Source organism: Poeciliopsis prolifica, unplaced genomic scaffold, assembly GCF_027474105.1.
Source record: "Poeciliopsis prolifica strain line A6 unplaced genomic scaffold, Auburn_PproV2 SCAFFOLD061, whole genome shotgun sequence".
NCBI lineage: Eukaryota > Metazoa > Chordata > Actinopteri > Cyprinodontiformes > Poeciliidae > Poeciliopsis > Poeciliopsis prolifica.
The window spans coordinates 1783498-1811452 of NW_026562436.1; the positions used below are offsets into that span (position 1 = coordinate 1783498).

Consider the following 27955-nt stretch of genomic DNA (forward strand, 5'->3'; position numbering starts at 1 on the left):
TGAAATAATGACTATTTTAAAGTAAAACAAAAAAAAATTGAGTAAAAATTTAACATTTACATTATAAAAATGTTACATTTTATATTATGTGAACTTGATTAACTTGGAACTTGAGTAATGTAAAAACGTAAGTTGGGGCAACTTTTTAAAGGTTTCTGTTAACTAATAATTTTTAATTTAATATAACTGCTAAAGACACTTAAAACTGGCAATAGCTTTTATTATGTATTTTTGAATTTGACACTTTAACTGAGTTGAAGCAATTAAGCGGAGTTACTCAAGTTGAATGAGCAAATTTTATTGTTTACAATCATCCATTACTTGCAACTCAAAATAACTTCAATCCAAGCATAAAATGAACATTAGTAGTTATTTCAGGTCCTGAGCCCAACAGAGTGCCAATATGCTGGTGCTGAATTTAGATAGAGAACAGTATCAAAACACTGACTCATGTCCGTAAAGGATTCTGAGAGACTAGTTCATGCTTTTGTTTTTAGCAGACTTGATTATTGCAATGCCATTTTAACTGAATTACCTAAAAAAAACATTAAAACAGCTCCAGCTCCTCCAGAATGCTGCCGCAAGAGTCCTTACAAACACAAAAAGAGATCAGCACATCAGTCCAGTTCTCAGATCTCTGCACTGGCTGCCTGTTGCTCAAAGAATTGACTTTAAAATTTCCTTAATAGTTTATAAAGCACTTCATAATAGAAATCCAAACTACATTTCCGCTCTTCTGCAACCCTATGTACCACTCAGAACATTAAGATCATCAGACTCAAACCTATTGACTATACCAAGAGTCAGAAGTAAACACGGAGAAGCAGCCTTTAGTTTTTATGCTCCAACACTATGGAATAAACTTCCTGCTCATTGTAAGTCTGCGCCTACCTTGAGTTTATTTAAAACAAGGTTAAAAACCTTCTTATTTGAAGTTGTCTATTCTTAAATTTTTAATCCCACTCATTTACTATAATTACAATTTTAATGTTTACTTTGTTTATATTTTCTTTATTTTATTTTATTTTTTTCTAACAGTATGTATTCCTTATTTTTCTTGTACAAGCACTTTGAGTTGTCTTTGACTGAAAGGTGCTATATAAATAAATTTGCCTTGCCTTGCCTTTCATTCGTAAGGTCTTCAGCATGTCCAAATCCATCCATCCATCCATCCATCCATCCATCCATCCATCCATCCATCCATCCATCCATCCATCCATCCATCCATCCATCCATCCATCCATCCATCCATCCATCCATCCATCTATCCATCCATCCATCCATCCATCCATCCATCCATCCATCCATCCATCCATCCATCCATCCATCCATCCATCCATCTATTTTCTGGTTACCCTTCTCCCTAACGGGGTCGGGAGGTGCTGTGTTCCAGCTGTGTTCCAGGTGAGAGGCGGGGTTCACCCTGGACAGGTCGCCAGTCTGTCTCAGGGCAGCATGTCCAAATGGAATGTAAAATCTTCAAAGCTTGGGTCGCCTGCTGATTCTCAAAAACAGCTCCAATTGAACTTCGATCTTTTTTTCAAGGAGGAGCGCCATCTTCCTGTTTTGTTCAGTCTCACAGATGGCAGATCAATCATCCAGTGTTTCTGAAACTACGTCAGAGGAAGTTAAGCACATCTCCTTTAACTTTGATAGTATAATTGCAAACTTTCATCTTACCACTCTTGAGCACTTCCTTTTTCCTTTCGAAAACAAGCTGCAGCTTTGCACAAAGCTTTTTTGACAAAGAATATGCCGATTCTAATTTGGTGCTCCCACCTGCAGACGTGGCACCGTAACATATATTTTACTCGTTGGAAAGGGTGTAACTTTGTGTTGCAAGATGGTGGGAACAGAGGAGCGGGGGGGTGACCCACAGTCACCGGGAGGCCTTTTCTTTTCTAGTATTAAGAATAAAGCCAAAACTTACATGTGAATGCTAGACAGTCTTATTCGATAAACTATGATATGATGTGTCTTTAATATAGCAAATAATAAAGATGCAAAACCTTTTTTGGGTCTGGTTGGTGAATAGAGTGGCTATCGATATCACTGGATTCTAGAAAATGTGGCTTAAAGCTGAGATGCTGATGTTTGGATATGTAAAATATATAACCTCTCTGCTAATAAATCTATAGTTTGGTTTCTGTTAGTTGTAGAAACAAGAGCGAACAAAATAAATTTCTCTTCATAGCAGCCCATAATTTAATTTTATTTCATAGGAGCCATGATTTAAACTTTAACAAACTTTGGCTCCCATATGCTTTATGAAATATTTCATCCTATTTGATGATTGCTCTGAATGTTGGCAAATGGTGCAATTTGTCCAGAGGAAAAATTTAGAGAAACAGGTGGTTATATTATTTTTTTTCTGTCTGTCAGCTTCACGCCACACCAGAAAGCAAAAGCATGTGGCTCACAGTAAGTCACATGATGTCCAATCCACTAGATTACTGAGTGAACTTGGCATTTACCTTTTACGAAGGAATTTTAAAAAGCATTACCTGTCTATTAATACTTTGAATACACCGTGTATGTAGATGAAGGCACGTAAAGAAAAAAAGGTGCAGGAAATATTGGTGAGAACTGTCTCCCTCCTGGATTTGGAATAGATCCATTGAACCATTGCAACCTGTGGCTCACAGATGTGCACACTACTGTAAAATGTTTTGTGTTTGTTATGTAAACAAATGAGAACAATTGCATCAGAATTGTCATCACCTTTTAGGTAACTTATGATCAGTTCAACACAACTGAAAAGCAAAATAAGCAAAATGAAGATAAAATCTTAAACGATCTAGTTCTCCAGGTAACTGGGGTGTATTTACAATTATTTGCAAAATTCAAAAGTGTGAAGTAGGAGTCAGTACTGACTTAAAACATCTCCGATTAACCCCATACAATGTTCAGCTGTTCCACTAGGCTTTAATGGACATGGTTTTATCACATCTCACTGCAAAAACCTCCACTCTGCAGGGAACATCCGAAATACGAGAAGACATAATGACCAAAACAGATACAGTAAATCCAGAGAGAGGTACTCTAGAATACTCATGCCATTAGGACAAGCCAGACAATGGTGAATACTGTCATAATCTAATGGGGAAAACATGCCCCGATACTGGCATTGTTGGGAAGTGAGTTACCGTCCAACAAGGATGAAAGAGCATGAAGTCAACCAGTCCAGGCGCTTTAGCAGCATTAAAGCAGCATCTGGACCTTCTGCCAAGTGCTGCCCATTGAATTCCTATGTAATTGCACTTCATTATGATCTCCCTTCACTGCTTCATCTGGCCTTTGTCCAATTGAACTCGATTTCTCCGGTAGAGTTTCAACCAGGCCAATCGACAAACAGAAGGCAAAGTTGTGAACAATGTGCAGTTTTAAAATTCTGCATGCAGTTTTAGCAACGTCGGCAGAGGAAGTGAGAACAACTTTCAAACCAGGCAAATTTTTCACCAAAATTTGAAGGGATGTAGGCACTGGCCAGTACTGCACTCATGAAATGTTGTTGTTGCGGCTTTGTTATGACGCGCTTGGCTGCTAACGTTGTACCTGTTGTGGTTTGTAAAAGTAAAGCCCAAAGGTCTTCTTGAAATGTAGATTCATAGTTTATTCGACCAAGGTACAAGCAGGACCCTCGATCTGTACGGCCTCGGCTAAATATTTGTACTTTATGTAAAATCATTACATCTGTGCATGTAACGCCTCCTTAGGCAATGTTTTTGTGTTCCAACACAAAGACTTATGGTTCACCTGATTTCAAGCGTTTGGTTTGTTACTCTATTCAAAGACAAGAGCTTGGTCATCATATTTTCTTCTTTTTTGATAAAGAAGAAACATGACAGACTCTTTAGCCCCAGGAAATAAAATATTTTTTTAAAGCACTGGAACTATTTGACATTCACTGCCATAATTTCTTTAGTCCTGGTTTCAATGGATCTGAATGAAGAGACTATCTCCGTTTTATTATTCACATGATCGAATAACATCCTTTTTTGTTTTTTTAAGAAAAGGGCTTAATCTCTCAGACCAGGCAGCCACCACAGCTGCTCATCTGACTGCTCTGTGAAATCTGTCCTCAAATGAATTCAGCTGTCAAAAGCAGTAGTTGTTTTCTTGCGTGTTCAAAAATGGAACTTGAGACTTTTCCCTGACACACTTTCCTTCCTAACTGCTGATATGTCATTTGGAGAAATCAGGAAGTTTCCAAAAATGAAAAAAACAAATCTCCAAAGGTTTCCTCCAAAACACAAATTACCGCCGGTAAATCTCTGATTAAGTTCACTGCGAAGTGTAACATTGTATTTAATTGAAAAAACATTTCCGTCTAAGAAACTTTTGAGTGCATTGTGAAGTTGCCATATTGACTTTAATCACTTAAATTAAATGGCTTTAACTTGTTTTCATTTCACATAGTTGAGGTTAAAACTCTTTTGAAATCTATTAAGTTCATTTGCATTCATAAAAAAAAGAACCTAAAAATTGTCACTGAGTGAAATAAGGTATATATTATACATTATTATGTACAATATAATGATGTATATTACTCCTGTTATTTACTATGTGGGACCTCTTTAAACTGAGTTACTGGAATAATTACACTTTTGGTGCTAATGTGCTGTGATGCTCCTTTATGTACCAGGAGTGAATGTAAACAAACCGAGACAGGATGAAAAATAGACCTCAACCTCAGCCTAAAGCTGTTTCTGCTGAAGACGTTGGTCAGGCATCTTCACTTCATCACGGGACTGGAGTTCCTCTTTTTTAATGCCAATGAACTCATCCACATGATGGTCTTAAAAACTGATAGTCATAATTTTGTGACACCATCGGCAGATTTTTTGTTACAGCTGTTTGTCAGACAAATAAAACAAAAACTGATGTAAAGCTTCTTTATCTCAAGGAATGCTTTTTTTAATACTAGAATTAGTTTGTGTGGCATCCATGCTGTTAAAGGAGACACTTTCTGCTATGGATAAATTCCACACAACCTGTTCATTCGTGAGGAGAAGGTGGAATCACTGCAGCAAGAATATTACAAGGTGCATCAGGAGACATTTGAGACATGTTGGCTCTTCTGCAGTAACAACTTAAGTAAATTTGTCTTGCATCCTGTGAATATAGAAAGGAATTGAAGCTTTATTTCAGAGATCAAACGCACAGACGGTTCATGAGATAAGCTGTACTGATGCAATGTGTCCACCAGAGGGCGGGGTTCACTCACTGTTTTAGACTCCAGAATCTGTTTTCTTGTTCACAAAATCAATGAAACCTGATGCATGGCGCTACTTTTATTATATCATTGGAGAACCTTTGATGAGTGCATGACAGACATGGGCTGGTGCAGGAAAACAGAAAGATAGCATACCACATTTTCAGGGTGTTTACAAAAAAATTAAGTTAAAGTTTAAAGTGTTTGAAACAAAATAAGCAACATTCATATTTCCTAATGCTGTTAAAGTAATAGTGTATTTAATATTGTATATTAAAACCGTAAAAATAAATAAATAAATAACGTTTCTAGTGATTGAGAAATCAATCATTTGCTTTTTTAAAGGTGTCTTTAAATAGGCAGTTTGGAATGTGGTATAACGAGACACTCTGATCATCCATTTGGAGCTCAAAGAGCTGCAGCAGCTGGGTGATGCTGTAATGTTAATATGGAATCTCGGAGGGAACATGTCCAGCACCCTGTTGCATCAAAGTAGATCTGAAGACAAGAGACCATGTTTATTGTAACACTTGTAATATGTACCTAATGAAATAGCTGATGAATGAAAATGCAAAGAATTTTTGATCAATGGAGAAAAACTTTCATCTTGGAGGCAGTTTTTGAACAGCAAATTGATCATCTGTTTTTCTATTTAGTGTGTAACTCTGTCCACAGTTTACTCATTTGTTTGAATGTTATAATGTTCCATTTGAACATTTTATAAAGATCACACCAGGTCAGAGAAACATTTATTTCTTTTAGCAAGCATTTTTGATTTACTAAACAAACACTTTATTGAGTTTCTTACTTCTAGAATTAATGTGAATTATACAAGTGTTTGGAAATGCCAGCATATATCTGTCAGTTTTTTTTTTTTCTCATTTGAATTCCTTCTGCGCTTCTTTGCCATTCACTCTCACCGGTGACTGGTCCCTCCTCTGTGATGAGGGAGTGTTCCTGAGCGTTGAGCACACTGTAACAAAACAAGTGTTTCCATTTATTATTGAGTAACAGGTTAGACTGGACGCCTCATTTATCTCAGCTCAGTTCCAGTCGTCAAGGTTTCTGAATCCTCTGCAGCTGGGACGCAAAGGTCTGATGTGTCCCACCTGTCTGGACAAGTTATCCAAGGACATATTCTAAGTCAAACTTTCCAATATGGACATTGATAACATGGTGCAAAACAGCGCTCTTGTTAGAGCAAGAGAAGGTAAGAAAGATTTAAAGTTTTTCCTACAGTTGTATGTCTGAAAAATGGATGCAAGAGAAGTGAAAAAAATCTATTCTTTTTTATTGAGAATAGATACATGTGTATTTGGGTATATGTTTTTTTAAAAAAATGCAAATTCTTTTTAGAGAATTTGTGTCCCTTTATGACAAACCAAAAGTAATATTAGGATATTCCTGCTTCCCTGGAGCAATGTTTTGGAAAGCTGATGAGAACCATCCCTGCAGTGACAGGTTATTTCCTTCCAAGGTGCCTCCTTTTCAACATCTGTACACAAAAATCCAAATAAGTGCAAGACCCACTCACTGGCAGAGTGGTGACCATTCTGAGTTGATAAACAAATGCATCTTGAGGAACCAAAATTCCTCCTCTGAGTGACAGCCTCAGAGTTTGTAATGTGGTCACACAGGCTCCACTAACCTGTTCCTGAAGCTAATAATAGTTCATTCACTGTGGAGCAGCATGCTATTGTTTAAAACTTGATGGTCTAGGGAGATGTGTATGTGTGTGTGTGTGTGTTTGTTTATGACTTGTCAGCAGTAAGTTGTATGTTTCATTTTCTCTTCTGCTGATGGTCTGCAGGTGGAGGAAGCAAAGGCAGGAGCTGGAGATGGAAAGAGTTGCTGCGCTTTCCCCACATCAGCGAGTGTAGGGAGCTAGCAAAGACCATCGGTGTGTGTAGGAGAGCATTTGTGTATGCATGCTTGTTTATATGATCACAGTAGGACTTTTCTTGGTACCATCACCCACCTTCTAAGGACCAGTAGTAACATAAGTCCTGTCCTAAAGGTGATGAAAAAACAAAAGAGTTAGATGTAAAGCTAAGGTTTGAATATAATTTTGCAAGTGTGTTCATAAGTTTACATACATTTACATAATTTCTGATTTTTAGCATTAGCTTAGGGCAGGGGTCTCCAAAGTTGGTCCTCGAGGGCCGGCATGTTTTAGTTCTCTCCCTGATTTAATGCACCTGGATCAAATGATGGCTCATTAGAAGCCAAAGAAGAACATTGACATTCTTAAAAGGTTGTCACTACCACCAAGGAGAGAACTAAAACATGCAGGATGCTGGCCTTCATGGACCGACTTTGGGGACCCCTGGCTTAGGGTTTTTTCAAGGTTGGGGCCAAGGAACCCTGGGGAGCCACCAGGAGGTTCTGGAGAGGTGGGGGAGTTATCCAGAATATTAGAGAAAATCTAGAAACATTTTTTTAAATGAATCTAATAAATTAATAATCATAGCTTTTAAAATGTATATGTGTTCCTCAATCATTATTATAAAATACAATTTAAAAAATCTTATTTGCCATGTTGTTCTTTCTGATTGGCTGACAAATTTTTCAAGCAAGAAACAGAGAAGTTTTAATCAACTAAAAGACCAGCAGACACTAAAAAAAACAACACGAGAACTTAGAGGAAATGAGGCAGAATTTATGCAAAACAAATGTAATATTTAATGAATAGTGAAAAAAAAAACATTCTAAAAGTTAATGTTCAAAGTGCAACACCTTCATTTTTATTTCACTGTTAAAGTTAAACATTGAAGGCACAATATCAACTTGTCCCAAGGGGACTGATTAGCAACTATATCTATTCTAATTCATATCATCATACAAAGTAGATTTAATATTCTCGTTCCTATTAATGCTGACTGATTGTCAGCAGGGTGCTTTGAGGTCATGGTGCAGAGCAGCCCAACTTTTCCTTAAAGTAATTTTTAAACCAACACACTTATTAAGTGTCCGGTATGTCATGTGAAGACATTTATGATTTATTTATTTATTTCTGCATCCCAAAAATATTTTACACTTTTTAATTAGCTGCTCACTCCCATTCATATAATTTTCCTGTTTCTGATCTTATGGTTCAAAATATCAAATACAATTGTTTTATAATGAATGGATTTACTTAATCACGAACCTGGACAGAAAGAATGGCTTTTGTCATTCTTAAACTTTTCCATGAATTTATATTATTTTAAAAAACTTACCAAACTATTAACAATTCTTCCATAATATAGTTATAAGAACAACTATAGGTGAAGGCTAGCCATCAAAGTTGGATAAAATGTCAGACAGGCACAAACAGGGTCACTAAAATGAATAGTCAATAAGTTGCTGCTAATTTTGTTCATGACATCGTGTTCTGTTTTTCTCCCTGTCAGAACGAGACTACTATGATTTATGTGTCTATCAGCCTATTGGCAAGAAGCTCTTTCATCTCTACTGTCTGACTCGGCCAGAATTGCACAACTACATGTTGCTCCTGGATGCTTTGGTATGCTAATAAAGTGCAAACTAATTGTGATCTCATCCTAGATTCAGAAATGTTCCTGACAAATACTACTGATTTAGCATGAAATGAGAGAAAGTTTCCAATCAAGTGGATTACAACACAGAAAAGCCTCAAGTTCTAGGAAAGTATACCCTCCTATAAATCAAACTTTTATACATCAGGATATAAACCTAATGATTCTGTCTTCATCAGGTTCTAAAACAATGGTCTAAAGCCAATCTAAGTTGTATAAAAACATACATATTTCATTATTTCATAATCAAAAGAAAAACCAAAGTAGAGATCAATCTTTACTGCTTACACAATATTTCGTTGAGAAAATTCACTTGATTACTTCATCATAGTCACTGTTACTGCTTCTAGGAATATTGATTGTTGGCTTTGTGCTGTTTTGCATCATCCAGGTGTGTGTTAACAAAATGCCAACTGAGTAAGACATCAGCAATGGCCCTTGAGAAGATACCGTAACCGCCCTTCAATCTGAGATGGGTTACAAGGCCACTTCCAAACAATTTCAATTCTATTGTTTGCAGTAAAAACAATCATTAAAGAGGAAAAAATATATATTTCAAAAATTTGGCAATCATCCCAGAAGTGTTCAAATTCATCATATGTCTATCTTCTGCTCAATGTGAGCAATAATTTGAAGATGTTTCATCGACATCTAATCATACAGGAAAAAGGGATAAAGCCATACAGTCATGTGGTAAAAAACAAAATAGGATTCCACAAAAAATCTTCAATTCTGTATCATGAAATTACTTCAAAAAATGTTTTATACTAGGCCTTTTATCAAAAAAAATATTCAGGTCATCTAAGACATGAACACAAATGCAATCAAACTAATTACAGATGCTGGATATTGAAAAGAGAATTGACAATCATCTGTATTCTTCATCTACAAATGACTCAGTACTTTTGAATCATGTCAAAGACTCGTTTTCAATGTAGGTTGTAGCTCAAAGTTTTTTAAATCGTTCAAACTTGTCAACTCACCATCAACAGTTGACATGCTAAATCACATTTCATTTCAGATAAAAAGATTATGAATGGACAAGAAAGAATAAGTCTATTTTATTTTTACATTTCCTGAGTAAATTCGGCAAAGTTTGTATTTCTCACCCTCCTTTTTTTGTTTCCTTCAGGAAGCCTTTGAAACAAAGACAGACGAGGAAAGGAAAAGCTTTGGGTTTTATATCATCCACACATTTATCAGAAGTCAGGTCTGAAAGCCCCTATTTATATACATACAAATAAATCAGCTCTGTGATCACTTTTTAAATAGCAGCAGTTCTTCTTTCTTTTTATAATTTTTTCTGTGTTCCACAGGCCAACCAGTGTGTGCCTTCCTTAGCAAAGCATGAACAAAGCTGCATCAATAGTTTGGAGCTTGATCCCTGTGAAGACGTCTTTCATAAATGCAAAGAGTGAGTTCAAGTGTCTGTCTGGTTATACATGATCTTCACATAAATACTCACACCGTCCTCCGTTTATGACAGTATAACCACAAATTTCAATATATTATTGAAACATCTACGAATATTGAGTTATTCGTAGATGTTAGGATAACATGATGTAAAAATACATCTTAAGTTAATTAAATCATTGTGAAAGAAATTATTTTTTGACACTCATTTGAGAACTTATATTTTAAGCCTTTTTGTCTTGTCATTTTGATGATTGTCTGTCTTAGAACATTAGAATGTTGCACAAGAACAATAAAAAATGTTTGCGTCTGTAATGTGACGAAAAAAGAAAAAAAATAAATGATTCAATAATTTTACAAAGCACTGTGTTCAGCATGCACGTATTTTACCCATAAAACACTCAAAACTCTCTTCTTTTAGATTCCTGCATGAGTACCTCAGTCAAGAGCCCTTCACACAGTACCAGTTCAGCATGCACTTTGACCGCTTTCTACAATGGAAGCAACTGGAGAGGTCAGAGCACAAGTTGTGATGCATATCAGTATCTGAAGGAGGAAGTGACATTCATGAAACAATTGGCTATTTGTAGGAATACACCAAGAAATCGACCCAGATTTCCTTAATTTTGGGATAACGGAGATCAGGACTTAACTGATCTTGAAATCTGTTAAGGCAGTCAGTCTATGGTTACCCTTTAGACCCACCAAGTTTGGGCAGACAGTTCTGTCAGTGGTGGTAACATCTGGAACAGTATTCCAGTCACTATCAGTGAGTGCCCACGCTTAACGCCTTCAATAGCTAATTAAGGGCTTGGCTTACGTTATTAAGTCACCAATGTCTCCATTAAAACCCAGTGGATCAAAAATGGATCTGTTTTTCTTTGTATATGAAACATGTTGTTTCTTGTAATTTCATTGTATTAATATAAATGTTGTGTGACTTTAACTTTGTTGATTTTTAGGTTGGTTTTAACAGCTGCCAGAGGGACTACCAATAAAAATTAGCTTATGTTGTAGTTGACTCATTTTCCCCTCGGTGCACCAACAACGTCTGTTTACCAGTTTCAGTTACCGACCAAAACCTGTCATCAGTTTCATTTTATTTATGTGTGACTGTTGGCAGTCTTATGTGATATGGTTATGCAAGCAGCAGCAGAGTGCACGTAAGAACCCATAGCACTTATTTTATCTAACTTGGGCACATTATGCAGAACAATGTTGACTGATGTGCACCGTCCTTTGACAATTTGAAATTTAAAACTCCACAAAGGTCTGAAAATCAGCCATTGACCCCTTTTAGTCTGTCATGAAAGAGGTTTGACTGACAGACCTGACCACAGTTGCCACCCTATTGTTGCTGACTTACATTCTCACTGTACTGAGTGACGTTTAAAAAAGAAAAAAGTATCAGCTAAAACCTAGTGGTGGTCACTGATTCTTTCCTAAGGTGAAAAACTTGACAACCTACCATCAGTGCACCAACCAATTACAATCAGTACACCCCTAGTTATTTGTTTGTGGAGTGGGTGGTTTGATCATTGGCTTAATGCCACAAACTGCTGAAATAAGAAGATAAGAAACAAAATCACAAATATTTTTGTTCTCTTGTTTTGTCTCTTTAAGACGGCCAATCACCAAACACGATTTCAGAGAGTACAGGCTACTGGGGAAAGGAGGCTTTGGAGAGGTAAGGCTTGATCCCTACACTGCCAAGTCTAAAAGGGGAAATTCTGACTTTACATGTCACAATCACTTTTGGACAGATTCGCCTTTCCTGCTACAGTTTATGATAATCTGTTGTTTACCACATAAATCTCTTCATAGCGTTTTCATTTCAACCGGCAGGTTTGGGCTTGTCAGGTACGAGCCACAGGAATGATGTATGCCTGCAAAAAGCTAGAAAAGACTCACGTAAAGAAATGGCAAGGAGAACACATGGCACTCAATGAAAAGGAGCTACTGGAAGAGGTGGACAGTCGATTCGTGGTGAGACTGCAAGCATGCTCTGACGCTGGTTTTCTGTTGACTGCTGTAAACAAAGAGAAAATGTTTTGCCTTCATCCCTGAACAAGCGTGTGCCGGTCAATAGCAGCGATTCCATTGACCACATAATTGCGCAATTTGACATATTGAAAATTATGCTTAATAAAAAATTTTTGTATCAAACAAATCACATGATCAAAAAATAGTTGTCTCCACTGCACAAACCATCGAGCAGAAAACAACAGGAAATAGTTGGAGGATCACTGTGCAACATGTTTTTTGAGGACTTATAGCACAAACTCATTCATGTGTGATTTTAATGGCACTTCTTATTTGGTGGAAATGCAAAATTGTGTTTTTTGACAAATATTGACAAAGTTTTGCACACGTTTGGGAAAGAAACACAGCTTGAAACTGAAAAACTGCATGTGGAAGCTCAGTAAAAGAATAAAATCATGAACATTTATATTCAAGCAACAGGAAACTATCCTAAGTAGCATAGGGGATGATTGATATACTGTACTTTTAATACACACTTAACGAACTGGTAGAACGCTGCATATTAGATTCAAACTACAGGAGAGAAAAATGACCACTCTTCATTGCTACCTGAGTTCTAGAAGCAGACGACGTTAATATAACGCAGCTCTGCTGCCAGCCTTGTTTTTAGAACAAGGATTGTTACCAACTTCCTCACTTTAATTTTGATTGTAGAATGAAGTAAATCTGGTCTACAAACAGGCGTTGTCTCTATGTTGGAGGCTGACATTTTCAGACAAATACAATCTTCTAAAAATAATTTCTGTTTCAGGTGCAATGTAAGTCATCTATCTCTCATTCATAGGCATATTATCTGCATATATCTTAATTTAACAGTAAACAGAACCACAAACATAAAAGTGCTTTAAACAGAACAATTCTGACCCTCTTGACAAAACTTTTGCTTATGCCTGCCCTAAAATATGAAAAAGTACATAGAGTTCATGTTGTGCTGTGCAACTTTAGACATTTTAATTGATGAAAATGTTGAATCATTATCATAATTTCTTCATGGATTCGAACTGGGAGTCAGAATGAGTCTGGGGAACGTATACTGTTAAGACTTGTACATAAAACTGTCTTCACCTTAATAACACATTCTACACACCTTGCCAACATGTATGCACATTCAACTTCTCTCTCATACATCTCCTGTTGCCTCTGCAGGTCAATCTTGCATATGCTTATGAGACCAAACATAGTCTCTGCATGGTTTTAACCATGATGAGTGGTGGCGACCTGAGGTTTCACATTCACAATATGGGAAAGTCCGGCTTAGCCATGGATAGAGTTTATTTCTATGCTGCAGAAGTCTGCTGTGGTTTAATGCACCTCCACCAGAAGTCGATAGTTTACAGGTGAGTGCGTTTCCACGTGGATCTGAGCGCGTCACTGCAGCATGATCTGCTTCATACGCTGTGATTATATGTTCCAGAGACCTCAAACCTGAAAACATTCTCCTGGATGACAACGGTATGTCTGGCCACACCAAGTGTGTGTTGGTTTTTCTCATGAGGGTGCAGTGATTAGATTGAAGTCGACTAAAATAACTTAACAAGTCACATTCCAACCAGTACCGTGCTGTTATTAGCAGGTATTTTTAACTGCTAATAACGACTTAAATCAGTAGTAGTTCTGTCAGACTTGATGAATTTTTCACATGAAACCTCAAGAACTCAATGAGGAAATGGTTTTGATGGTATTTTGACAAGCGTTCAAACAAAGTCTTAAGAGGAAGCTAAACATTGTGGGAAACAGGTGAGATATCACTGTGTGTGTGTGTGTGTTTTTTTATATCACTTCAGTTAAAAACATAGAGCAAGTGAGATGGTGATTAGTTGTAAAATTAGCTCCAGGAACAGGTTCTGCAGGTTCTGAAGAATGAGGAAAGGGAAAGTGCGTCAGTGCAGAAAAACTGAAAATAGTATTAAACCCGTTGAGTGGATTTGTCTTTGTTTTTGTGCCAATAAGGACACATCCGCATCTCTGACCTGGGCTTGGCAGTGAAGCTGGAGGACGGGGATCTGGTGCACGGCAGGGTCGGCACATTATACTACATGGGTATGTATTATGAAAAGTCTCGTTTAATTCACTAATGTTGCTCTTAAAGTGTGGTGTGTATCTGTGTTCAGCCCATTGAGTCATTACTTTGTGGGGATACATTGTGCTGCAAGTCAAATAATTCCAGCTCTAGTGTCTGTGAACGTCAATTTTCAAGACTGAAAATGAATCCAGACTTAGAAAACTATGTGCAGGCACACCAGAAAGCAGTTTGACCATTATAGATTACAGGTTCACTCAATGACTTGTTTCATTGAATAGTCAATGAAAAGTACTTCATGAATAGGGCCGGATGTTATGGCTTGAAATCTGTATTAATGTACAACTGCAGAAGTTTAAAAGTATAAAATTAAATAACTTCCGACATCCTTGGTCTGATGGAACGTCCCTCCGTCCTACTGTCTGAGGAAATGCCCGTGACATTTGCTGCGACTTCCTGAGCATCGTGCAAAGACCGCTAGGGACACATGAGTACATCCTAGCTATACACCATCAAAAATAAACACCAAATATACCAACATGGGCAAAATGACATCGGCCACTGCCATAATTTTCAATGATGGTCAATTTTTGGTGCTACTCATGAGTGTTAAAGTCTATTTAAATGAGCCACTTGATCAATGTTATTTCCTGGTCAGCAATGGTGAGAACACTGAAAAGAGTAAAGAAATACAAATTCACCAAGGTAGAAATTGATGTGTTGTCACAGTAGTGGGGTCACACATAAACGGAACACATCTGTATTTTAGGAGGTTGCTCCACAGCTTGGCGCTGATGGATGTGAGTGGAATAAAAACTGCCTCCTTTGTTCATTAACTTACCAAGAGGCCAGTCATCACCTAGGACCTGTTTATTATTTCTTCCCCATGCTGCTTTGGGCCAGGAGTAAGGAGTCAAGTAGTGAGTCAGCACATTGTGCCACTGAATATGTCAGTCACTTAGAGGCAATGTACGACTCGCACATTAATAGCCAGGAAATCTGAAAAGGCGTTCCTTCTCTTTATGATATTCTGTTTAATGCTGTGTAGAAGATATTCTCCTCCATAATGTTTCTCTACTTACAGCTCCTGAAGTGATCAGCAAAGAGAAATACAACATGAGCCCCGACTGGTGGGGCCTCGGGTGCCTGATTTATGAAATGATTGCGGGTAAGTCTCCCTTCAGGGACAGAGGCGAGCGCCCCAAATCCTCGGAAATGGAGAAAAGGATCAAGTCACAAACTGTGGAATACAATGAGAAGTTCAGCCAGGAAGCCGTCGACATCTGCAATGCCGTGAGTTTCACTCCCCAACACTCATCAAACGTAGATAATGCAACCTTGGAGATGTAGAGCTTTTCCTGCTGTCATCACGACGGGCTCAAGACTATTGTCCAAACTATAAGTGACTTGTCTTTGTTTTTAGTTGCTGAACAAGGATCCAAAACACAGACTGGGCTGCCAAGGCTCAGGAGGGAAAGAAGTGAAGTCTCACCCCTTCTTCCAACAGATCAACTTCCGGATGCTGGAAGCAGGACTGGTGGAGCCTTCTTTCAAACCAGACGTGAGTTAATGTTGATTTTCATAACTCTTTCTGGTTTCTTTTTTGCGTTTTTTCACACTTCAGTGTTTTTTCATACGGTGGCCCCCACGGGACATGAGGGGACTGTATTGTCTTGGCATTTCCCAACAAAAGGCTTGCACTCCATCGCAATAGTTTTTGAGTTCTCTCAAAGTAACGTATAGTCAGTTTATGCAGCATCTTGAATACTGAAAGTCTTTTTGCTGCAATATAAGATTCTCTTAAGGTTCTTCCAAGTATGTCAATGTCTCGTTTGTGAGACACCGGAAGGTTGGCTTTTTTCTAAAGATACAAATGTGCCACAAAGTTATGTGCAAAATGCAAAAGTAAAGGTCAAACATGGGCTTTCCGTTCTTTCTAAGACATAAACAGAAACTTTTATGTGAGACGGGAATAAAAGAAAGAAAAAAATACATCCAAACTGGACTATAAAGTCAAAGTCATGTAACAGTTTTGATTGCTTCTTTTTCTTGTTGGCAGTCATAAGTTAATAAAGGGCTGTTTTTATTTATAGTCCCATGTCAGCCTTACGCATACATGAACACAGATAATAGATCAATTTTTAATCAAAATCTCACCACTAAATAAATACATGCATGTTGTTTTCGACATCTTTAGCCCAGACTGGTGTACTGCGATGACGTGCAGGATATCGAGGAGTTCTCCACAGTGAGGGGAGTCGTTCTGAACCAGTCGGACGGCGAGTTCTACGCCAAATTCAACACGGGAAGCGTTCCGAGGAGCTGGCAAAATGAAGTGATTATACAGATTACATAAGCATCTGATTGTGAACGCCTAAAACCAGCGTTAATCCGTTTTTGCTCCTAGCTCATAGATACGGGATGCTTTGAAGAACTGAACGTTTTTGGTCCAAAGGGATCTCGACCTCCAGACCTGGACTGGTCCTTGGCCCCCAGGAGCCCCAAAGCCAAGCAGGGCCTATTGCGTCGCATGTTCCGCAGACATGAAAGAGTAAGTCCGGACTTTTGGACGTGTGAACTAGTATTATGACGGCAAAGGTTTCACATAATCATTTCCTCCAACAGCACCTCTCCGATCCAGCAGATGATGGTAAACATTGCCAGCCCAATGGAGAGATCCACTCAACTCTCTAAGACCAACCCCCCCCCCAGAACCCCACAGGGCCACCCGGACCCCCCGAGCCACGTTCTTCATCTCTAAAGCAGTTTGTGTTTGAACAGCCGCAGCAGTGTAGCACTAATAAAATACTCATCTTTAAATAAACTGGGTTTTTTTTTCTTTTTTGGTTTCTTTGGTTTTACTCAAGACTGAAAAAAGGATGCACTTATTTTAACAATTATTCTCACCATCCCTGAAGACCAGTTCACTCATTTTTTCCTCATCCAAAGGAAACAAAACAAGTCAGCTATACCAACATAAAACAGTGTGAAAAATGTTTTTTTGTTTTTGTTTTGAGAAGTCAAGATGATTTGAGTGTAAACATGGCTGCTTTTCCAAGATCGAGTATCAAAGTTCAGACACTAGCAAATTAACATTTGAGTCAGTTTCATCCCCTTTGCTAAACCTTTCAACAGTGTTGCTCAGCATCAACTATCCATCCATCCATTTTCTCACACCCTGGTCCCTTGTGCCTATCTCCAGCTGACGTTTAACTAAATATCATAGGAAATAACCAGAAAAAAGTAAAAACGAAAGGAAATCAAAGTCAGTGATTTTATCTTTGAAATAAATTCATGATGAAACTACATTTATCAGCCAGATTTGTAAAGACTGCTCAGTCTTGCTACACATTCCAAAGCAAACTCCTCATGATTACAGGAAGTGTTTTTGTTTTCTTAGAAAGAAACATTTTTCCCTGCCTTCAAAGAAAAGTTGAAATTATTTATAGCCTGGTATGCCATTCTTTGCAGTGTGCCTATAAATAACTGGTTCGCGGGATCATTTTTAGAAACGGAGGCTAATTATCACTTGTCACGTGATTTCAGATTGAATGCCAGACTTCATCAAAAAACCTCTGCAACACAAAAGCAGCAACAACTTCTCTTACCTGTTGTTTTGAAGAATGGGAATTTAATGAGGCTGAAACCTTCAGCTAAGCTACTTTGTTCTTTGGTCACTAAATTATTGCTCTTTATTTAACTTCACTACTCTGTGTGAGCTTTCACAAACTGAACTGGATTTTTCCGGCAGAATTTCAACAAGCCCTCCGGTCAAAGTTGGGAAAGGTGACAACAATTTTCTGCACTGTTTCAGAATTAACGGCTTCAGTCGCCTGCCTGTTGGCGGAGACGGTCAACAAAGCCATTCTGTTCGTGTTGGCCAAACTTCTCAGTACACTGCACCCAATTATCCTTCAAAGCAAGACAGTTCACACAAATAAACAGATTTATTTCATTAAACAGACATTTATTTTTCAATTCAAAGTATAAAACAGTAAATAACAAAAACAGAAACTGCTATGGATTGAGAACCAGACTCTCTTCTCCGAAGGCCTGTAAAAGGATCGACTGTTGTGTGGAACATATGGCAGATCAGGCTTCATTATGATGAGGTGAGTTCTCTGAAACCAGAGCACCAATGATCAGTTTACTCTGATGGCACATCTGGGAAGGGGATGGTTTATGCCACCAGGTCTTCATAATCACTACTGTGGTTGTAGCTCGTGGATCTAAAGAGGGGAAATTATTTATCTATGCTCTGTTTAGTATTGTTTATGACGGTGGAATGACTTATGAACTGGTCTACATTTATCCCTCCCATGGTGGGCTGCGGCGTCCATCCACCTCTGTCTCAACGTGGTACAGCATATCCGCCAGCGTGTGCTCAATCACTGCACCCCAACCCATGTCACTAATCTGAGAGAGTGAAAGGAAATGCATTCCAACATAAGCGATCGGCTGCTGTGGAGTCATTTAGATCAGACTGGTAAAAAGTAGTGAGTACATAAGTAAAAAGCTCTCACCGGTTGGTATTTAATGTCCTTAGGTGGGTATTTGAATTGTGGCCCAAAGTTGACAGAAACCTGTGAAGAAGAAAAAGTCAAATTTACTTATCCAGTTGTTTAAAGACAGAAATTCGGATCCTGATCATGTACTGACCGTACAGCTCTTGTACAAGGAGATTGCAGGAAAGTAGATGCCTTCAAAGAGGTTCTCAAAGGCAACTCCTTGGTTAACACCATTTTTATAGAACAACATCTGAAATACAACATTCCAGAGTCAATGCCAGCAACTTCTCTAACTTTATTCGCTTCAAAGAAAGTCTCCTCACCCTGCTGGGATTCACTGACTTCAGACTTTTCTCCGCTTTGTCCACATAGTCCTTCTCCTCAAAGTACAGGTAGCTCTTGAATTTAATAAGCGCCTGGAGAGAGAGTCATGAACACAACCACCAATCAAAGTAGCTGATATGAACCAATCGACAACAGATACTCTAATCATTGTGAGGTGAGTTTTATGTATCAGGTGCTTACCTTGTCCTTGTATGTGTCTGGAAGAGCCTTTGCTGTCTCCGTTTCATCAGGCAGCTCTATAAAGAAGCCCAGTGTGTCCCCCTGGCCATAGCTTGAGGAGTAATGCTTCCCTATCGACTGGTGAAAGCGAGTCCCTTTCTTACTCCGCCAAGAATAACTGAACTTGTCATAACCCAGAGGAGCCTGAAGGTTGCCTGAAATTTGAGCATGAGAAATGAGTTCATGTGTTCGATATCTTCTGAATCTTCAGACAAAAGGAACATGCTCCATACTCTACACGGTCAGCCTGACCATTGTCTTTCTATGCAGTTCTGCTTCTTACCAATCTCCCTTCAGTGCTGCATCCAGAAATTCACTGAGTTCAATTTCTCTGATTAGAAAGTCAACGGATCAATCCGAGCAAGCAAGCAGAAGGAGCAATTCAGAGTGAGTTGACAATGTTTCCAGGTATTGAGCATGTAAAGTCAGAGCAAAAGGAGTGCATAAGACATTTTATTGTTGGCAAAGATGCAATGTCTCTGCTCCCCAGGGAGTTGCTCACAACGAACGCAATTTGCAGTAAATTTAATTGAGCTGGCACATTCCATACATCACAGCCAAACATCAGCGATTGGGTAAACTCAGATTCAAACCACACCTCCAGCAAGCCATCATGTCTCAATAGCCAAGGCTTTAAACCAGGGACAGTGTCCTCTAATTTCTAAATGTGTCTTTGTTACAAGATACTTGAGTAAAATAAGCAGGTAGCAGCAGAACTCTGGAGAACTTGACTACTTACTCATGAGGTAATTCAGTCATTTATTTAATGTCCGCTGGACCACTGACACATCTAAAAGCTGCAGGGAACCCGCCTTTGAGGTTTGGAGTTAAATACCCCTGGTCTAGACCATTTGTATGAAGCAAAGCATACGACAGGAGGCTGGTTTTCACCAGGCTACTCCATGGTATAATGTTTACAGCAGTGTGAGGGAATACTGACCAAGTGGTTGAGACCAGCCCAGTCTAGCTGCAGTCTCTGGGGGCATGTCATCCACGGTCACCTCAAAGTACCAGGCTCCTTTCCTCACGCCGTGTGAAGCCCGGACCATGGAGTAGCCCTTCTCCCCCGTCACCGTCAGCCTGTCGTCTGAGATCTTCAGCTGAGGCGCTGCGACAAATAGGATGAAAAGCTGGGTTATGATTCATGAGAAGAGCTGAGCGTTGGAAAGTCTGGTGGCATTATTGTACCTCTGTCGTGTAAGGCCAGCAGCACCCTCTCGTACAGACAGGCCCGGTACAGATCACCAGGAATGGGTTTTCCAGCCCAGCAGTCCAGCTCCAGTTTCTCAGGGTCCGGAGCATGAGGGTCTGGCTCTGCCAGGATGTAGCGATAGCCGTCTTTGTTGAATGGGTGTTCCAGAGGGTAACCATGAGGAGGCAGTCTCTGGGCTGAGAACAACGGGTCACTGCGTAACAAAGGGTCAAACGTGAGGAACAAACAGTGAGGAAGACGCTTTTATCCAGTTCAAAGCTTCATCACGTTCTCACTCAAGTTGCCCCGGGGATTTTATTTACACGTCATACCTCCTAGTTCTCTTTGTCGCTCCTGTAGCCGTTCCCTCCTGCTGCTGCTGCTGTTTACGTTTGGCCCCCCTTCCTTTTCCAGGGCCAGGGGCCAGAGCACCTTTAAATGCACAAGAAAGTTAAAAAGTGAAATCAAAAAATAATGCACGCAAACAAGCACATGAGCAGTCAGCAGCAAGGGCAGCATACACTCAGTGGACAGGGGACCACAGAACACACAAACAGGTTGAAGCAGTGGCTGCTTGATTTAAGCCTCCATTAATTAGCCCCTTCAAACAATTTTTTTTTTTTTTGCAATCAAAACCACTTTTGTGGCACTGCTTTCAAAATATTTTCAAAAAATTTCACTATATTGTTTATTCATTAAGCTACTTCCAAAATCTACCTAAAAAAAGACGAGAAAAAAATAGACAGACTGGAGACAAACATTTTTATTCTTTAAAAAACTTACATAGCTAGACTTCTCTTATTTGCAGTACCGATCACAGACTAAAACTGGACATAAAATAGGAATGAGGTAGTAGGGTCATAGAAGAAATACTGCCACCTGCAGGTGAGAGTTGGTCACTTAAGCCAAATGCTTTTCATTAATTTTGCAGAAAATTTTGCATTGAACTCAATAAAGTCAACTCAACAAATACTGTTTATTATTATTATTCTTTTTGCAACTTGAAATTATCCATCAATTTTCTAAATAATATCACTTTATTACTATTTGTTACATCAGTGTGAAACCATGTCCACCACTTCAATTGTCATCATAAAACAATTAAAATTCATAGATTTTGTGTTCTGTGCACATCTGGAATAGAAAAATATTTGCCATTGTTTTTAACTCTTTGCCATCAGCCATCAGTGGTCATTCTTAGCTGATATCCAAAGACGCCCAGCTCCTCGTCGCTATGTCAGAATACATCAATCTATTCTGCAGCCTCTGTCTGAGGCTGCAGACAGACCTCAGACCACAGCCTCTGAGCTGCTCTGTGTAGGTCAGACATAACACACAAAGTCGAATCGCCTGAAAAACGGTTTGCAGTGAAACAACAGGAGGTGAACATGTCAGGCTGCCAGTGAACACATGAACACAAAGGGCATTTGGCCAACCTGGGTGAAAGAGCAGGCACCCAAAACAGCAGGAATTAACGTCACCTAACTTTCTGGGGGTGTTCTGGGGGCCTATTGTTTCGATTTTCAGGATATTTGAAAGTACAGATGCAATGATCCACTTTGTTCCACTTCCGATACCCATACCAATATTTGAGGTTTTATATCAGCCAATTCCGATCTGATACACCAGTACAGCTCACTTAAATATACCTATATTGTCACAAGCCTGCTCAAACATGGAAAATCCTCTTTAATTTGTTCAGTCAGTGTGGTTAGGAGTAGAACAGCTGACGTGAAATAAATGAGAAGGAAACTGACAGAAACAGTGGTTAGACTACCTTGATCAAACCTGTTAAAAATAAACTAACCTTCTTTCAAGTAGTTCAGAAAATACAGTTAGAAATTCTAAATATAATATAAAATAAATGGAAAAGCTTGACTTGCACAGAGTACAGAATAGAATAGATCTGCCCTTTGGGATTGGGAACATCTTCACCAATACCCGATCTGGAAGTGTATCAATATCTGAATAGATATAGACATCAATATCAGATCGGTGCATCGCTACTTGAAACTGCTTAAAATAATAAAACATGAGAATTAGCAACAAATATACAAACTAGATAAAAATACAAATGGAACCATAATAAGGATATCATTACTACCCATCACTTGTCCTAATAATATGTAAAGTCCTCCAACCCAGAGTACTATTTGAGGAACAGGACTCATTCAAGGAGGAAAAAAAAATATCTTATTCTAACTCTGCTTAAAAAAAGGGAGGATGATGAGGCTAATTAGTATAAGGGAAGGCCAACAGCAACTAAAAAAATGGCACTCTGCTCTCAGGTAGACTTGCCCTGGAGGCAGACTGTCATTTCACACAGGAAGCTTCTAAAGAATGTCTGAGCCTGTTAGCAGCAAGCCAGACATGTGGAAGCTACAGTGAATTACAAAAGTAGTTATACCCCTGAAACCTTTTCTGATTTTGTCACATAACCACCGATATGTATTATTTTTATTGGGTTTTTAAGTGACAGGCCAACAAAAAGAGGTCCATAAATGTTACTGTGGAGAAAAAATACATTATTTTCTTTTCTTTTAACCAATAAAAACAAAAAATGAATTTGTATTCAGAACCATTAAGTCTGAATATGATACTATATAGAACCACACGCTGATGCATTTCCTTTTTGAGTCAAGTTTATCACAAAAAACTTTGTTACACACCATTACCTGAATTTTGATTCTAAGGCTACGTTCACACAGCAGCTGAATGCGACAGTAATGCAATTTTTTTCCCCCCCGCATGCAACCCGGGTTCTACCTGTGTTTTTCACGTCACGATGACTCAATTCCAATCTTCTCACCCCAAAAACACTCGAGCCACTTCCATATGTGGAACTAAATCTGATAAACATCAGGTTGTTTTCAAAGCATCTGCAGTTTGAATGGTTATGTAGCATTTAAGTTTTTACATTTAACTTTTACATCATTGATGTGAGACATGGATCATAATTCTGTATGAGAAGCAGCCAGACTGGATGTAAAAAATGGCTGAAAAAAAAGAAAGACATAAATATGAAAGTGAAACGCATCACATCACAATCTCTCCACTCTTGGCTCAGATTACATACCAAACAGATTTCTCTATAGAAGTTCCAGTAAATTCTCCACAAAACAACACTATTGTTAGTTCTACTTTTCTTTTTATTACCGTCCTTCATCTTGTGGTCTTCTATTAACATTCTTTTGGCTCTCATTAATGAATAAACTAAAAAATCCATCAATAAACTATAACATCCATTATTACTTCCACAAACAGAAAATTGCATTCTGTTATCTGACTAGAGCGCCCTCTTCCTCTTGTTCCCTGTATCCATTACAAGCTGCTGGAAAAATCACAAACTACATATCTTATGGCTCGTAAGGGTAAATTCAAAATGTTCATATTTGAATGTGTGAAAAAAATAAATAAATGAAATAAAACCATAAATCATTTGTGCTTCCGCATAATTATGCACTAGTTTGTAGTTGGTCTGTCACAGAAAATCCCAATGAAACATTGAAATTTGTTGTTGCGACATAAAAAATGGGGTATGAATACTTATGCAAGGCACTGTATGTTCAACGGTTTGGGGTTTGCTGCACAGAGTCAATGCAAAAAAAATGAAGAATAAAAAAGCAGACAGGGAGGTTACATCAGCACATGGATGAAGTTGCCCACAAGATGCTTATTTGGTATCATGTTTTGGTTTGAGTTAGCAGAGTAAGAGGGTCAGAGGGGTTGTGCTGGAGGAGAGGGGTTGGGATGGGGGGACTAAAACCTCAGGGCCAACTTCTATCCAGCAGACACACAAACACACTGAGAAGCTCCAGGTGTCAAAATTCAACATATTCACCTGAGAAAGAAGATCCACCTGGAAGAAAATGCACACAAACACTCCGGTCATCATCTCTGGACACTGCCTTTCATTCAGGCTTGGCTTTTTTGGTTTGTTTTCGTCTTTTGTTTTTAACAAGTAACCTGATTGATTTTGGTGTTTGTGAACAAAATCAAAACTCCTTCAAGCAATCAGTTATTGTTAGTTTTAAGTAAATATCTAGGTTGTGTGAAAATAGAGATGACAAAGACTAGTATTTCTTTTTGCACGTGATTTTAGCATAAATATAAGACCAGTAGTCAAATACTTCCACATATGCATATTGTATATTGTAAGAAAGCAGTTTATATGATAGCTAGTTATTCTTTAAATATAATAAGCAATAGCAATTCCTTGCATAGATATAACTCAGTGTTTCATGAGCATAATGTAAACTTCTGGGTTGCTTTATTACTTTGCGTCTTAACATTCTTGAAAACTAGTCATTTTGAAGAAATTGGTAGTTTCTTCAATGAGTGGTTTGGTAGGGTGTGCTGGTTTGTTTCTTCTGTTCTATGTGATTGTCAATAAAGAGTTTCTGCACTCCTATCTAACAACCAAGACAGTGATTCCATTCAGGTCTGATATGAATCTGAAGGTCTAAACAGCAACAGGACAGAACAACTCAAGGTGGCACAAAAACAACATTTGCTGCCTTCATTTGCACAAGTTTAACCATCTGTAGGCAGGTATGAATACATGAAAACATCCTCAAAAACTACGCTTCTTCTCGTAAAGGATGGTTAAAAAAAGCAACAGTTTATCTTTGTTTTACTCTTACCATTGAGCCCACCGGCTGCTGGGGCTCCAGTGGTCTGTTTCTGAGTATCATATGAGGGTCCTATGCTTCCCAGGTCCTACGCAGAAAAGAACACAAGTCTTCATAAAACATTCACATTGAGTTGAAACATGCTGTGTGTTCACATCCTTAGCAGTAATTACCTGATCTAAAATGCCAAACTTGGGGTACTCCTCCTCCAGATCCTTACTGCCAGGGTCAGGGTGTTCTTTCACAAGGAACACATCTCTCTCTTTGCTCTAGAAAGTTAACAAAACAAGACAACAATAATGATATGCTTATATGAAGAATCCTGGAACTCAGAATGAAAAGAAACCCGCTTTCTTTCAAGGACGAGTGTATTCAAAGCAACCACTGGTAACTCTACGTTACCATTGTCTTCACTATGTTGTTGGGCCAGGTGAGCTTCCCCGGTCTCTGACGGGTCGTCATGCATTCCCAGTGCTTATCAATAAATGGTATGATATCCTGCAAAAAAAATAAAAATACAAAAAATGGAGGAATGAGACTGAAGAAAATAATTCAATAAACTATTACTGAGATCCATAATTATTCATTTTCAAAAGTAAAGAAGAAAATAGATTTTTGTGAGCTCCAATTTTGTGCAAACAATGTGGATCTGAATGCTCACATGGCGTGTTTTTATTTTTAGATTGTAAGGAGCAAATTAGTGGGCAATAATTATAAGGAGCTGACTGGGGGGGAGGGGGGGGGTCGCAGGAGCTCTAGCAATGCTAGGTCCAACTGGGTATTTTTTACATCTTAGGGGTTGCCATGGAGATTAAAGGATTTCTCAAACATGCATAAAATAATCAAGGTCACACTCCAGGTACATTTTTGATGAAGGAATAATATAGCTCCAAAAGGTTGTTTTTACACAAAATCACCCCTTTAAAAATGTTTTAACATGTTAAAATCTGAATAATTCATTAACTAAAATTAACAGGTGGCCCTAGTTTTAGTGTATCTCTTCATATTTGACATAGTAATCAAAATTGTAATTAGAAAAAAGTTTGAATTTTACATTAAAATTCTTTCTGTGTGACCAGCCAACGTCACCTTAAAAAGATCGACTCCCACCTTATCTTTGGAGAACATGGTCTTAGGATGCTCATCTTGTGTTCTGGACCTCCATGTGAGGTTCGCCAAAGCTGTGAGGCACATTTCCTTCAAGTCTAACAAAACATACAGTAGAATAATTAACAACACTGAAAGGAACGAAACTCGAGAGTCGGGTTTCAGCACCCAGAATACCTACTGGCTTGTTTCCTGAGGAAGTATGTGTTGCCACTGTGATGGCAGACATTGCAGTGAAACACGTAGTTGGTCATGAAGGGAAGACATGTCCTGTGGAGGAGACAGGAAGTTAACGGCTGCATACGCATCAAACAGAAGCTGACGTCAATATTCTGAACAAAACATACGCGGTTTCTATCCCAAACGTTTCCGCCGTGAACCACTTCATGCACAAGGCGCACTGCAGCTCCACCTCCCCGAGCTGCCGCCCGCTCTCCTCATCCCCGGATCCTGTCAGAGCATCGGCGGCTTCTGAGCCATCGCCAGCAGCTTCCTGATGAAAACACCGCCACACAGTCATAAAAACTGAACATCACCCATATAGAGCATGTACTGTTAGGTAGGGAAGCATTCTTTAAATACCACTTCTGACCAAAACAGGAAGCTGTTAATTTGGCCATTAAGTTTCTTGTTCGAGAGCAGCAGGATGTGCAGTGGTGTCACATAAACAGTTAGTGAAATGCTTTCAAAGGCAGGCACTGCCCTCTGTTTTATACAGCTAAATGCAAGAAACATTTACATGCTGTTTCTTTCATTACATAAAGACACCAGTAAATTTTGCATTTGTGCTTTAAGAGCTCACACTTTCTAACTACACAAGATGCAGCAAGATAAACGGCATGTTAAATAAGAGTGAAATTTAAAAAAAAAAAAGTAAATGTAAATCTCAAACATATTAATATCAAAATGAAAATATTACCATTCCCTCTTTGCCACTTGATGACTCTGTATCCATACTGGGAGGCTGGTCCCCAAAGGAGGCATCGCTGAAATTCAGAAGAGAGATGAAAACATTTAAATATTTAATCCTGCATTTTATGCTTTTTTTTCCTATTTTCTTTTTTCAGCAAACACAATATGAGAGTTCACAAGCTATTCTGCAGACCCGTCTTGTTTTTCACCCATTACAAAGCAATTCTCACTTTCTAACTGAAGACATTCTGTTCTGCAACCATTTAAGCTACTTCAGTTATTATTCACTTCCAAAATGGACCTTATGCAGCCAGACTTAAGGTAAATTAACACTAAGAACTATAAATATACTAATTTAAAACTTGATCTTGGGGTGTTTTTAGACAACGCTGTTAGCTATCATTTGAATAAGTATGAAGTTCAAGTGAACAAATATAAACTGTCACGCTCTAATGTGCAGAGTTCAAGTGCTTGGTGCCAAGAAAAACGACATTTAACCGTCAGTAAATAAGGTGTAGATACTTTTTTGTGCTTTTAAAAAATTGGCTTTGTTTCATTTTGCTCGTGGCAGCCCGTGTGCACAACTATCATTTGTTAGCTAGCCGCTCTGCTAACGGTCTTCCTCGTGAAAACGCGCCTTATATGTCAGTGAATCTTTAATATGTGAACCGAATTACTATGACAACTTCTGTAATTTTCGGAAAAGGTGCACACATACCCGACAGCCAAGTCCTTTTCAGCTGCAGCTGCCGTACCCGCCTGCAATTCAGTCGCCATGTTTAGAAATCAATGAAAACAAAAAAGTATCGCGAGA

General features: G+C 38.6%; 2 protein-coding genes across 3 annotated transcripts; one reads left to right on the plus strand and one right to left on the minus strand.

Moving 5' to 3' along the window:
* Positions 1-6235: 6235 nt before the first annotated feature.
* On the plus strand, positions 6236-17045 carry grk5 (G protein-coupled receptor kinase 5). The gene is made up of 16 exons (XM_055060742.1): positions 6236-6425; positions 7026-7115; positions 8608-8720; positions 9884-9961; positions 10068-10165; positions 10586-10678; positions 11788-11851; positions 12010-12150; positions 13354-13544; positions 13622-13659; positions 14158-14247; positions 15312-15520; positions 15651-15788; positions 16425-16562; positions 16635-16778; positions 16853-17045. The coding sequence occupies exons 1-16, from the start codon at positions 6374-6376 to the stop codon at positions 16919-16921; spliced, it is 1746 nt and encodes a 581-aa protein (XP_054916717.1). The 5' UTR covers positions 6236-6373; the 3' UTR covers positions 16922-17045.
* Positions 17046-18165: 1120 nt separating this feature from the next.
* ash2l (ash2 like, histone lysine methyltransferase complex subunit) lies at positions 18166-27919 on the minus strand. Of its 2 annotated transcripts, XM_055060740.1 has the most exons (17): positions 27860-27919; positions 27149-27215; positions 26577-26722; positions 26411-26499; positions 26233-26327; positions 25525-25620; positions 25296-25391; positions 25135-25210; positions 24333-24350; positions 20824-20923; positions 20488-20705; positions 20240-20407; positions 19261-19454; positions 19059-19151; positions 18887-18985; positions 18751-18810; positions 18166-18643 (listed from the first exon to the last, which is right to left on the minus strand). In XM_055060740.1, the coding sequence occupies exons 1-17, from the start codon at positions 27916-27918 to the stop codon at positions 18536-18538; spliced, it is 1782 nt and encodes a 593-aa protein (XP_054916715.1). In that variant the 5' UTR covers position 27919; the 3' UTR covers positions 18166-18535. The 2 variants fall into 2 exon arrangements, with proteins under 2 accessions (XP_054916715.1, XP_054916716.1); XM_055060741.1 differs by lacking the exon at positions 24333-24350.
* Between the last annotated feature and the right edge of the window lie 36 nt (positions 27920-27955).

What these genes read in the sequence shown, in the direction of transcription:
- grk5 (XM_055060742.1), top strand. Translation starts at nt 6,374, where the DNA reads ATGGACATTGATAACATGGTGCAAAACAGCGCTCTTGTTAGAGCAAGA. An exon ending in ACACATTTATCAGAAGTCAG is followed by an intron (nt 9,962 to 10,067) that starts GTCTGAAAGCCC and finishes TGTGTTCCACAG; the next exon opens with GCCAACCAGTGTGTGCCTTC. An exon ending in CAATGGAAGCAACTGGAGAG is followed by an intron (nt 10,679 to 11,787) that starts GTCAGAGCACAA and finishes TGTCTCTTTAAG; the next exon opens with ACGGCCAATCACCAAACACG.
- ash2l (XM_055060740.1), bottom strand. Translation starts at nt 27,918, where the DNA reads ATGGCGACTGAATTGCAGGCGGGTACGGCAGCTGCAGCTGAAAAGGAC. An exon ending in CTTCCTCAGGAAACAAGCCA is followed by an intron (nt 26,328 to 26,410) that starts GTAGGTATTCTG and finishes ATGTTTTGTTAG; the next exon opens with ACTTGAAGGAAATGTGCCTC. An exon ending in GCTGGCCTTACACGACAGAG is followed by an intron (nt 20,408 to 20,487) that starts GTACAATAATGC and finishes TATTTGTCGCAG; the next exon opens with CGCCTCAGCTGAAGATCTCA.